We start from the raw sequence: 13,782 nt of genomic DNA, 5'->3' as shown, positions 1-13,782 counted from the left end.
AGTAATAAATGTTATTTGCAGTTAACAATTTTCTTTTTTCTTTATTACAATATTTATGGCAAGACTAGGTATATAGTCGATAGTAATTACACTAGTAAAAATGACATATATGTGTTGTATTAAAACTTTTATATTTTAAGAATGTCGTTTAGCAAGTCAGATATGATTGTGAGTACAATGCAAAATTTAGACATTAAAGAATTTTAATCGGATTTTAAACGCGATTTATTCATTATATTATTAACCCGTATCACGGGGAGACTCCTCGTGACCATGCTCGCTGTAAAGTGTTCGAAACGTCGGGTTAATAATATTATGAATAAATCGCGTTTAAAATCCGTTTAAGTCTTTAATTTCCAAATGTATAATACTCGCGTAAAATCAAACACAAGAAAAATACAATGCAAAATTTCTGAACTAAAATAATAAATGAATCCTGTACATACCTATTCATAAAACATATGCGACAGACGAGCCCCCAAGCTCATTAATGAAACTATAACATTAACCAGAATATCACAAATTACCCCGATAATATTAACTATTATTTTATAGAGGTAAAGTTTCAAAGTTTTTATAGCTGAAGGGTACGTTTTCTTCTGATGGTATATCTTCGAAAGTAGAAAACCGATTATGAAAATTAATTCACAAATAGAAAGGTACCTACTACACTATTCAGAATTCAATCCGAAGCGAAGCTGTTCTAACGTAACACAGTACGAAAATAAAGATACTCCATATGCATTACTGATTGTCCTGGTACCGTTAGTTAATGCATGCTATCTTCTAAACACAACCACAAACTATTGACACAAAACATGGCCGCAGAAAACTATAATACTATTTACATAAAACATTATATTATTCCATTTCAAACACAAGTAGAGCCGTATGTAAGCGTATGTATATAATTAAAGACTAAAGGTCACCACAAGATGATAAGATGTGGATTATGATATACTTATTCACTTCGTTTCTAACAAAACGAAGGTGCCCTTCATAGCAGGTTGTATGCTTCAAAACATCCTTACAGACATCGCGTTTCCAAAATTCACCCATAATAATATACTGGTTTTACTAAGTTCGAAGAACTATGTAAATTGGTTATAATTCACGGTATAAGCGAGACAATTTGTTTATAATAAAAACTGACATAACGAGAAACGCGTCTTAAAATGGTACTTTTTAATTAATCGAGTCTTAGAAAATAATGAATATTAATTATTTTTACAATGATTATTCAAGGTAGGTGCTCCGTTAATTAATACTGTTCTATAACAAGATAAGGATACACATACACATGATCAGTTTGACCTTATTATGGTGAAGGTCATAGTGCACAGTTTACCACAATACCATACTGAAGTTTCATGAGCGATAAATAAGAATTACCTTTAAATTTATCCGCGACGCACACAACCGCACACTACTACGACCGGCGTTATACTGACGATTTGTATATACTTTAATGTTTTTCTAAAATAAATGGGGTCACAACGACCTCTAAGTAAGCTTATCAACAGGTTCAGTAGCAAATGCTTTCGTAATGCCGTGCCTACAGACTTAGGTTTCAATCATTTACACCATTAGAAACTAGATATCTTACTCTATCTAGTCAAGGTTAATGGCAAGGATAAGTAACGAAAAGTACTGAAAAGTCACTGTGACTTTAGGTTTTTATTTTATTCTTTATTCACAAAAAATATCCCTACTAATATTATAAATGCGAAAGTAACTGTCTGTCCGTCTGTTTGTTACACTTTCACGCTTAAACCACTGAACCAATTTTTTGTAATTTGGTATGAAGGTAGAACTGAACTTGGGAAAGGACATAGGATAATTTTTATCGCGATAAAAATGGTAGGAGTTGAAATAGGGAGATGAAAACAATATAACCGAATTCCACGCGGGCAAAGGCGCGGGCGGAAAGCTAGTAATAATTTAATTCTTATGATTGTGGCTTGGAAGTAGCCAGGAGGGCTAGGCTAGGCTAGGTTCAATTTATAATCGGGCATTTTATTAAAATATAAAGAGATTATTTTATGTGCTTTATTTATTTTATTTCAATGAACCCAACGAAATGGTAATGAAATTTTAAACTCAATTAAAATGTGACGGTTCTTAATTCCTTTCACTGTATTTTTCATCATAACTTTTAATGTGTGAACCGAATTTGACGATTCTTTTTCGTTTGAAAGCTGGTGCATTCGTGTGAAATGAGGTCTAGTTATATTATTTATGTAATTTAAATTTTAGTTTTTAGTTAAAAATAACAATGTTAAGTTACTTAATATTTTAGCTATCTCAGATATCAAAACAACTATTACTATTAAATTAAATGTTTTTTATTTGTTACTGTTAATTTAATATAAAATCAACCAAAATTTTATCAATTATTCCATTAAATTTAGGAATTCTTCAATCTTTCAGTCAAAATTCTTAACTAAAATAGGCTATTTAGGTATTTAGTAGGTGTTTATAATAAGTGAGGTCATGAGGTCTTTTGAAGAATTAGTCTAACAGATAATAATAATGAAAATTTGAGTATTCACAGATTTTAACCAGCAATTAATTTGTGTGAAACACAAACTAGACAGGACAATGGGATTCTAATAGAAATCATATCTTGGTGTTTTCTATCTTTATGATTCATTTAACAATGTTTAAAAACTAGTCATTTATTGCATAAAAGTAATTTAGTATGTTACACTTCCTTGTATATAAGATTCCTAGAAGTGGTTTGTAGGATATATGAAAATACTAGCTGTGCCCCATGGTTTCACCCGCATAAGTCCGTATCCCGTAGGAACATCGTGATGAAAAGTTGCCTATATGTTACTCCAGTTGTCCAGCTGTCTACGTACCAAATTTCATTGCAATCGGATCAGTAAATTTTGCGTGAAAGAGCAACAAACACACACACATCCTTACAAAATTTCGCATTTATATTAGTAGGACTTTTTGATTTGGTTGATTATAATAAAGTCAAACTTATTTTAACAATAATGGCATATCAATTGAATTTAATTAATATTATCCCGTCATCATCAAATTTCCTAAGGTACCTTTTCTCATATACCTCACAATATAAAGTCAATAAGATGAGATATTTACACTAAAACTTGATGATCATTTAAAAAGTAATACTTAAGTTTATTTATATTTAATTAACTGAATATTATAAAGCTTAAATCAAAGACACCCATTTAAACATGTGTTTTCATTTTAGTTGTATGAAATTTACTTTCATTCTATATCTAGATTAGTTGGCCACTAATAAACATATGTATACTTTGAAACAAACATTACATATATTTTTTCTGAGAGATATTTCCAAATTTATGGGAATATTTTCTCAAAATTACATGTAAAACTATATATATAACACTGTACGAAAAAAAACAATAAACGAAATAACTAAAAAAGGTAACACAAAAAAAAAAATTTAATATTTAAAATATTTTTAACGTTTAATGGAAATTATATATTACGAGCGCTCATACAAACGACATAATTTTTTAAATGTAACAGTTAGCAATGGTCGTAAAATTATTTATTAATGTATATATGTATTAAAATAAAAATTTAAAAATTGTTTTCATTTTGAAGGTGAACCGGTAAAACATTACTTACGTAATTTAAAAAAATGAAATGATTCTGTATCTGTTAAAGCAATGATTTATTTTCTTAAATATAAATACGCACTAAGATTGAATGCCAGTTTGAAACGCAAAGCTATTTAAAATGGGCAAATATTAAAAAAATGTGCTCCTTGTCTCTCGTCTGTTTTACATTAATTCACATTTAATAATGTCTCATATCCATTAAAATTTCTTACCGAGTAATGTTCCAATTCCAATAACTAATTTTCTTACAATTTTCCGTAAAGAATTGGAAAATGATATAAAAAAACCTCGTATCACTTCCAGCCCACCACAGATACTAAAATGATCACTGTATTTTTGATATTTTTAGCATCAGAAAAAATAACTTAAATGTCATTGTCATTATAATGTGTGAAAATTGAAGAGTCCAATTGACCCAAAAGAAGTCCTTAGTGAAGTATTGTTGCCATTAGTAAAATATTATTGCCAAGGATAATAAATAATACGCCTACTTTCGATAGGATAAATATTTAACTCAGTTAAATGTTAGTGAATAATTTAAGTTCATCGCAATGAAATCATATATCATATATGTTTTGTAAAACACTTCCCAAAGAGCAAGCAACTATATGAATATATTTAATTTATTATCGGGGATTTAAAGAGCTTTTTGATAGTTTGATTATTTAATTAAGCCCTGAAAGATGTATATTTCTCCACCGATAGCCACGACCTGATTATGAGAACTCTGTGATGACTTTTTTTTTAAGAAGATAAATATAGAGTCAATTATAGCCAATCGGGAAAGCCATAGACAAGAAGAAGATATATATAATTCTGTAACAATATTTCTTTTGACAGTTGCAATTGTCCTTTTTAATTTTTGTGTTTGTTATTTAAAAAATAATAAATAAGCAATTTTTCACTGCCTATTATAAGAATTGAATTTTAGAATATTATATTTATTGTTATGTCTTTAAAGTAATTTTATAATATTTCAATGGCGAAAAGTGAAAATTTAGAAGTATACGATAGTTGTTGTCGAACATGTTTATGTAAAAAAACGGATCTTATGATAAATATGTTTAATTCGGATAATTCAATAAATTTAGTGAACATATTGCACTCGTGTACTACGATAAATGTATGTAAATTATTTCTTGCGTAATATATGGGAATTATTTGAATTGTTTTATAACGCTTAAAATGTTAAGTTTTGGAGCTATATTAATTTTCATATTTTATCATCAATTTACCAGAAGCCTTTCTACGATTTTAATTTAAGATTTTTAATTTTTCAGGTCAAAGAAGATGATGCCTTACCAAAAAATATATGTGAGCAATGTTACAATTGCCTTATTTCATTTCACGAGTTTAGAAAGCTAGCAGTTAATGTTGACATGCAGCTAAAAGACATTTACGACAATAACATAAAAACCAGCCCCGATGAATGCATACAAAATAATATTAGAATAAAAAGTGAAGATTCAACAGATTCTGAGTTGAACATAAAATTTAAAACAGATCTGAAACAAGAAAATATTGATAGTTTTAGTGAAACAAATGTTAAATCACATGTAAATGAATGTAAGCTTTGTAAGCAGACATTTAGAAATCAATTGAATTTAGAACAGCACACATTGTTACATAAGTATAAGAATTTAACTGAACTAGACAAAAAGACAACTAACAATGAAAATATTAATGAAACAAATGAGGTAGACGAAAAATTTGTATGCAACTTATGTTCTATAACATTTAAATCCCTAAATTCTCTATCTGCCCACAAAAGAAAACACATACAGAAGGACAGGATACTGTCTTGTTCCGTCTGTAGCAAAGTATTCAAGAAAATCAGTCATTTGAAACGTCATGAACTTACGCATGCCTCAAATCATCATTACAAATGTTCCCTTTGTTCGAAAACATTTGCTTTAGAAAGTAGGTACATGGAACATGTAAATAAACATAATGGGATAAAATCACATTCATGCTTGCTATGTCAGAAGTCCTTTTTCCACTTGTCAACACTCAACGCTCATATGAGTGTACATACAAAGAAAAGGCCATACCTTTGTCCCACTTGTGGGAAAAGCTTTCATTCAAGTACGAATTTGAATCAGCACACAAAGAGGCACGCTGGATTGAAGTCATTTCTTTGTACCTTGTGCCCTAAACAGTTTTTTAGCAAAGGTATGTTTCAAATTTTAATATCCTATCAATATTATAAATGCGAAAGTTTGTGAGGATGTGTGTGTTTGTTGCTCTTTCACGCAAAAACTACTGAACCAATTAAAATGAAATTTGGTACGTAGACAACTGGACAAGTGGAATAACGTATAGGCAACTTTTCAACCCGATATTCCTACAGGATACGGACTTACGCGGGTGAAACCGCGGGGCGCAGCTAGTATTATGTAATTACACAAATTCATAAAAAAGAGAAAATTTTATTTTATTTTATAGCAGGGCAACAAAGCTAGACATGAGGCAACACCACCGCCCATGAGCAATCACAAACCTGTTACAACTTTTGTGGAGCTGTTGCCAGCTTTCAATGGTGGTGATAATTGTTAAAGAGATAAAAATCACATTTATTGACATAAAATCATCACAGCATTCACTGACTGCTAAACTAGTTGAGAACTGTTATGGTTATTGGTGGCATATAGATTGTGTGAATTAATGAAATAATGTTCAATTAATAATATTATACAGATTCATTTTTATTGCAGTAACATATAACTGAAGAGTTTGTTTGTTTGGTTGAATGATTTGGCTAATCTCAGGAGCTACAAACTGATTTTAAACATTTTACTAATGGATATGTGTGTGATGGTTAAGTGCTATTATAGCATTACAATAGACTTAAATGAATCACCAGTGAAATCGGAACAGTCCAACAGTGAATAATAATGAACTAATGCCAATGAAATGGGAATGAAACTGGGAAGGATAAAATGAGGGAAGGAAAAAAGGAATGGACACCCTCATAGGAGGCCTTTGTCCCAGCAGTGGGAACATATATGGGCTGATGATGATGATGATGATGAATTTTTGTAGGTGAATTGAATTCTCACTTTCAAACACATGCAGGAGAGCCAGCATGTGCATGCGATCAGTGTGGTGTCACTTTTACAAGACGCAGTTCGCTGAAGAAGCACAAATTAAGGCACTTGGGTATTAAACCACACCAATGTGGTATTTGCCCTATGAAGTAAGTGAAAAACATTAAATAAGGTTCTATGCAAGTAAAGTACTTGCAATACTTGGTAGAATATTATTTAAATTAATTGTGAAAAAATCTAAAATTATTAAAAATGTTGTTCCCTATATCCGTCTGTCTGTTTGTTGGCTTTTCATTGAAACCACTAGACTGATTTCCATGTGACTTAATTTATATAGAATAGAATAGAATAAATTTGACTTGTTTAAATAAACACAGCAACATCGTCAATAAGAAATGTATACTGCTTCTTGTCAAATTTTAAACTTTTAGCATGATGATATTAATTTGTTAATGATGATCACGACATGAATAGTGATTCACTGTTCACCTATCTAACACTTTTAAACATGTGCTTTCATATATTACTTGTTTTAACAGATAGACACTTCAATTTATATTTATATCTGAATTTTTACTTGTATCTGAATGTCATTAATTGTAATTATGTAATGTATTTAATTGTAATTGTGTCATATTTATTATTTATAAATTTAAGTGAGATGTTATAATGTAAAAATTTATAGCTAATAATTAATGTTATTGGTGTAAAACCGTTTTAATTATAATTATAAATTAATAAATTGTCCCATCATACTACACATATTTAAGACGCAAACGATGTCATCCCACTTTGTGTCTTACGCAATTGCAATAAAGCACATTATCCATTACAGGTTCACAAGCAAAGACCACCTCACGCGTCACCACCGCATACACACGGGGGAGAAACCGTACCGATGCGAGATATGCAGCAAAGCCTACACGCAGAGCAATGATCTTGTGAAACATAGACGCGTGCATCTCGGTGATAAGTTGTATAAGTGAGATTTTTTTTTTCTAATTAACATTTGGACTGGGTAAGTTCTTCGATCAACAATGCGGACTGACTGAATGGGTCACTTAGACAATTAAAGTCAAAAATTTGTCTGTGATTATATCTTTACTAGCTGCGCCCCGCGGTTTCACCCGCCTAAGTCCGTATCCCGTAGGATTATCGGGATAAAAAGTTGTCTATATGTTATTCCAGTGGTCCAGCTGTCTACGTACCAAATTGCATTGCAATAGTTTTTGCGTTAAAGAGCAACAAACACACAAACATCCTTACAAAGTTTCGCATTTATAATATTAGTAGTTAGTCTTTATAGTATACACTATCTGTTCGTCCCGGTTTCGCTTTTGGTAGCTTATGTCGGCTATCATTGTATCAAGTTTCATTGCCATCGGTTCAGTAGTTTTTGCGTGAAAGAATAACGAACATCCATGCATTCATACATCCATCCATACTTACAAACTTTCTCGTTTATAATAGTAGAAGGATGCAACCATATATTTAAGCACACATATGCCTGTGTATTGGTAACATAAAAAAATAGATTTGTAACTAAACATGACGAATACCCCAGTTTGTCTAGAAACACAACTAAAAAAAACCCATGGTACTTACGAATTACATTGTTAAACTGTTAACAAACTTACAACAAACAATCAATTTTTTTCTAGTTTTCTAATTAGGTTAGACATCTTTATATTGGGACTTACTGGTAGTATCATTAAAACGTTTTTTTTTATGTATTTTTAAACTATAACTGTGACTTTTTTGCAAATCTGTTTTATTTTGTACGATACAAGTGTGTTGTAATAATTTTATATGAAAGTTAAGTATTAAAACGGCTTATGAATTATTCATAACCTTATCGTCGCGATCGTTTGAGGAAATGTGACATTTCGTAATGATACTTACAGATAAAAAACAACATTTGAACCCTTGAAGAGAATTAGTGTCTATTACATGTATATAAAAAAGTGAAGTCCCGTGTCCCCTACTGGGGTATGGGGCAGATGATATGCATCTGTTTCACTGATCGATTTTCTTTATGGACAAGTAGGTGATCAGCCTTCTGTGTCCTGCCAGACCGAGACATTTTTTTTTGTGCGTCCCCACCGGGATTCGAACCCAGGACCCCTCGGTCTTACGCTCACGCGTTAACCACTGTACCAAGGAGACGTCGTTACATGTATATATACACGGTACATTAAAATAGTTTTGTTTTTTTTTTTTATAATTTGGTCTGTTTGTTCTCGCCAATCTCCAATCCGCACCGATTTTGACGGGACTTTCACTGCTACATACAAACTTTCGGATTTAATAATAATATGTATGAGTAGGATGTTAACCATCAGACGTGTGTTGGTATGGTTCTGGTTGTGTTTGTATATTTCTATGTGAGAAACATAATTAATTAATTGGTTGGAATGATTATGGTCCAAGGAAATATTATTATGCCTTCTTTTTACCAGTTGGTACATAAAAAAAAAGAAAAAAAAAAAAAACTACGAGACTGTCCGTCTTACACCTATTATAAAAAGCGAATGTTTGGTGTGGTGTATGTGGTGTAGTCTTAGGCTGAATGAATAACTAACATACAAATGTATGTTAGTTTATTTTTGAAATAATAACAGCCTTTGTTATTACTGTTCTATTGTCCTTTATATTCCAATATTTCTACTTATTTTATAAATGTGAAAGTGTTTGTTTGTCTTTCATTCAAATCGCAAAGGAGCTAATTTATGGTATTATTTTTTATATATGGAGATATACCCTCCCAGGGTAGGAGAGTGACATAGGCTTAGGCATGACATAAGCGATCGCCACCGCCCATGAACATTCGCAGAGGTAGTGCCTCTGCGAATGCGCTGCCCGCTTTTCGGGGGTAAGGGATAAGGAAAGGATTGACGTCTGGAAAGAGAGAATGGACTGGGAAGGGTGAGGGAGAAGAATCGGGCCTCCGCCTCGCCCACTCACCGTACGAAACACAGTAGCATGCTATTATTTCACACCAACTCTCTGTGGGGTTATGGTACTTCCCTGGTGCGAGCTGGCTCAATTCGTGCCGAAGCGTACTCGACTTCCACATTAAGAATTGTTTACCATGCATTCGACATTTATTTACAACTTGCTGCTGGTCCGATTTCAATCCGGGGTAAATTATTTTATAGCCTTACCTTAAAATAAGAGTGGAGTTAGTGTATTTTCGATAATGTTATAAAATGACATTTATTTTTGCAGGTGCTCGCAATGTTCAGAGAGTTTTCGTTTGAAGACAGAACTTCGCCAGCATATATCCCAACATTATATTTCACCGCAGTTCAAAATAATCGACTCTTCAACTAAATAATAATTTTCTACGGAAAATGTCACCTAGGATGCTGGGCCTCCCCCCACCACCTGCCTCTACTCACTCCAGATTCTAAAATGAGATGAAATGCCAACAAATTTTTATCAAATAATTAGAATCATGTCGGACGATTGAAAACGCAGGGATGCAGTGAAATAAAAATACTGTAATACAGAAGAATATGGAGAAGAACATAATGATTGGTTACTAGATATACGCATTGTTAGATTTTTATCGGAATTAAATCTCGATTTTTAAACTATCCTACCATACACAAATCGCAACACACGAAAATTCGTTCAGTCGATCTTAAGTTTTTAAAAATTAAATTCGCATTTCTTTTATATATATATATATATATTACTATAGCATAATATATAAACTGAAGTAAAACTTCAAGATACCAAAAAAGTCGCGTTATTAATTTTTAATATATATATTTGCTGAGGTGAATCGGCTGAAATTATACAAGTATGTATGTACAAAATAGTTATATTTCAATGTTCTTAAGACATATACAGTAAAAAAATTGTTAAGTATCGGAATTGTTATATAAAAAATATAAACATTTTTGAAAAAGAATAAAGCTTTAATTAGTGAGAGAGGGCACAATAAATATTTTGTTTTAAATATCAGTTATTTGTAACCTTTTTACGAACTTGCAGTAAATTAAAAAAATAAAACACTCAAGTAACTGGTCTTATTTTTTTATTTTTTATTAAAGTAAATCCTTATATTCATTGAATTGATTTAATTTAATGAATTGACAGGTTTATGATAACATACATATATTTCACTTGAATTGTACATAATAAATAATATAGTTTTTCATTTCGTTTTTTATTGATAAAGTTAATTAATCATTTCGTTTAATTACTAACATTTGTCCGGGGCTACGGTCGCGCTGTAATGCGAAGCTGTGTATGTAAAAAATCTATTTAAGGAAAAGTCCAATTTTTACGTCATTTTGTTATACTAAGTATTTTTATATGTTTTATTTCAATAAAAAGGTATGTCAAGGGTATGCAAGGCAACCTTATGTATATGGTATACTATATTCACTATTATATAGTACACCACATACGGCACACCCTTTATATCATGTATTTTTTGGATTCAAAATGAGCTCAATATAAAACATTGCAAAGTTGCGAACAACAATGTTGTTTGCCAAACATGGTCTTGTTCATATGATTGTGAAATAATATATTTTTGTACTAATTTTGAGTGCCTTCCGCATTCTATTAAAAATGAAAAGGTTATGAATGTAGTTTTGGATTTATACAAGTGTACGTATTTTATTTTAAAATATACCTATCTAGATTTTGCGAGTTTTTAATGCTTTGTAACAACAAAATTTACAATGGAATGTTTTTATAAACATTTTGTTTGTATTTTTTATAATAAAAAAGGAATAAACGAAATATGTATTTTTAATGAATAAATCATGTTGAAAGTATACTATGTTTTTTTTCTTATGTTTATAATTCTTATCCTACTAATATTATAAATGCGAAAGTTTGTAAGGATGTGTGTATGTTTGTTGCTCTTGCACGCAAAAACTGCTGAACCGATTAAAATGAAATTTGGTACGTAGACAGCTGGACAACTGGAATAACATATAGGCAACTTTTTATCCCGATATTCCTACAGGATATGAAATTACGCGAGTAAAACCGCGGGGCGCAGCTAATTAAACTAAAAAAAACTTACTATAAACTATTAACAAGAATTTTGCGCATCAAAATAGTGAAAATAGCACATCGTTATCGAATTGATTTTTTTTTCTTTTTGGACATGGTTTATTTTTTTTTTTAAGATGTTTACTTATCCATTTTAAGTGAGTAGTGATGACTGGATTGTTGCCCTGCACAGGCACGTTTTTTATAATTAATTTGATAATACTCTAAAGTATGCAAAGATGTTATAATTTTAAAAGAGTTCTTTATGTATCTTATGTATCCGATCAAGGTCGGAGATGAACTTCCCTGATTAATACGACCGGGTCCAATTACTATAAAAGATAAATAGGGCAACATCAGGAGTATTTTCTCGAACAAAGAATTGAACGTATGTACCGCCTGTTGGCGGAGAAATCTGTGAACAGATAAAAAATAAAGAAGTCGATTATACATTTACGTAAATAAGACTATATAAAAATATGTACAATCTATACGTAATAAACCTGTAGAAGAGTTCAATTCATTTAATAACACTAAAAAAGTGCTCCTAAAGGCCTTCATTGACGTAGATAAAACAAATTTTATATGTCTGTCATTTGTCCGACTTCCACGCAAAATATACTCAGTGGATTTTGATGAATCTTATTTGATATGTAGCTATCTGTCGTCGGTAACATGTAGACTATTTTGAAGAATTTAAATTGAATTCGAATATCCGCACTCGTGAACGAAGGCGCGGGCACAGCTAGTATTACGTATATTTATAAACGGACAGTGGCTGGTGGTAACAATGATACAAAAGCACGCAACCATCAACGTTCAATCATTACGTTTTGGTCTTTTTGCTATGAATATTATAATCAACTACGGTATGCATACCTTTCTAATGTGACGTAACTACGCGGCTATCTATTATGTTACAATCTATTATATATACTAGTTGACAATGCCTGTTTTGTCTGCAATGATTGGTTTGTTAATAGAACTATAAAAGAACTTTATAAGTTTTATGTACAAAAATTATAAAGTTCCTTATAACTTGTACTAGTGATAAGAACAATAACATTACAGAATGACAACGTGAAAGTTGCCATATAAAAACATTTTTTACTATTCTACTAGGATGACCAGCACGCGATGGTATATAAGCTTTCTATTGGTGAAAGAATTTTTGAAATCGGCCAAGTATTTTTAGTATGTAAACATAAAAAACATATCTTTTTTTTTATGTCATAGCGGGCAACTGAGCTGGTGGTTCGCCTGATGGTAAACGATCACCACCGCCCATGAACATTCGCAGAAGCTCAGACCTCTGAAAATGCGCTGCCCGCTTTTAAGGGATATAGGATAAGGAAAGGATTGATGACTGGAAAGAAGGAATGGACTGGGAAAGGCTAGGAGAAGGAAATAGGCCTCCGGCTCCCCCACTGACCGTACGAAACACAATAGCAAGCTATTATTTCACGCCGGTTTTTTGTGGGGGTGTGGTACTTCTCCGGTGCGAGCTGGCCCAATTCGTGCCGAAGCGTGCTCGACTACCACATCTAAAAAAAGTACTTAATAATATTGTAGTAGATTAGATTAAATATTTGCATGCTACTTACACTTTTACTTAAACTAAAGTCCTTATTTCGAGACTAAACTCAGATGTGGGAGTCGAGCACACACAAATTGGGCCGGTTCATACGGGGGGAGGGAACACACAGAAGATCGGCGTGAAATAGTATTTGAATGTTATTATGTGTCGTTCGGTAAGTAGGAAAGTCTAAGGTCCGTATCCTTTTGTTCACCCTTCCCAAATCCATGCTTTATTTTCGACAATGGGCAACGGGCTTGCAGAGCCCTAGTTACCACTGCAATGTTCATGGACAGTGAACGCTTACCTCAGCGAACCAGCTCGGTTGTCTGCTACAGTATAAAGCGTCATCATCATCAGCACATAAATATTCCCACATGTAAAACTCGGCTCTTCTATGAGTGTTCAGGCAGTAATCCACCATGCAGGCTTAGTGCGGGTTGGCAGATGTCACATGTAGTTGAACTTATATTCTTGGACATTCCAGATTCCCTATGATATTTTCCTTCACCGT

At 32.0% G+C, this 13,782-nt stretch overlaps 2 protein-coding genes across 5 annotated transcripts in view; one reads left to right on the top strand and one right to left on the bottom strand.

Moving 5' to 3' along the window:
• LOC119832818 (pyruvate carboxylase, mitochondrial) overlaps nt 1-3,991 on the bottom strand; it is a 31,401-nt gene extending 27,410 nt beyond the window's left edge. For 2 of the 3 annotated variants that reach the window (XM_038356591.1, XM_038356593.1), the window contains exon 1: nt 3,839-3,991. The gene's annotated coding sequence lies outside the window, so the exon portion shown is untranslated. Of the gene's footprint in view, nt 1-1,392; nt 1,519-3,838 lie in introns of those variants that run through there. The other variant, XM_038356592.1, reaches the window with a different exon arrangement.
• Nucleotides 3,992-4,472: 481 nt separating this feature from the next.
• Nucleotides 4,473-10,641, top strand: LOC119833012 (zinc finger protein 501-like). Of its 2 annotated transcripts, XR_005287934.1 has the most exons (6): nt 4,473-4,749; nt 4,907-5,798; nt 6,669-6,822; nt 7,509-7,655; nt 9,902-10,421; nt 10,459-10,640. XR_005287934.1 is itself a non-coding variant. In XM_038356882.1 (5 exons), exons 1-5 carry the CDS (start codon nt 4,606-4,608, stop codon nt 10,008-10,010), a joined length of 1,446 nt encoding a protein of 481 aa, XP_038212810.1. In that variant the 5' UTR covers nt 4,473-4,605; the 3' UTR covers nt 10,011-10,641. The 2 variants fall into 2 exon arrangements, 1 of the variants encoding a protein (XP_038212810.1); XM_038356882.1 differs by having other exon boundaries at nt 9,902-10,641.
• The last annotated feature ends 3,141 nt before the right edge of the window (nt 10,642-13,782 follow it).

This window comes from Zerene cesonia, chromosome 16 (assembly GCF_012273895.1).
Source record: "Zerene cesonia ecotype Mississippi chromosome 16, Zerene_cesonia_1.1, whole genome shotgun sequence".
NCBI lineage: Eukaryota > Metazoa > Arthropoda > Insecta > Lepidoptera > Pieridae > Zerene > Zerene cesonia.
Note: the sequence above shows the minus strand (reverse complement) of the source record. Positions and strands in the feature narration are given on the sequence as shown.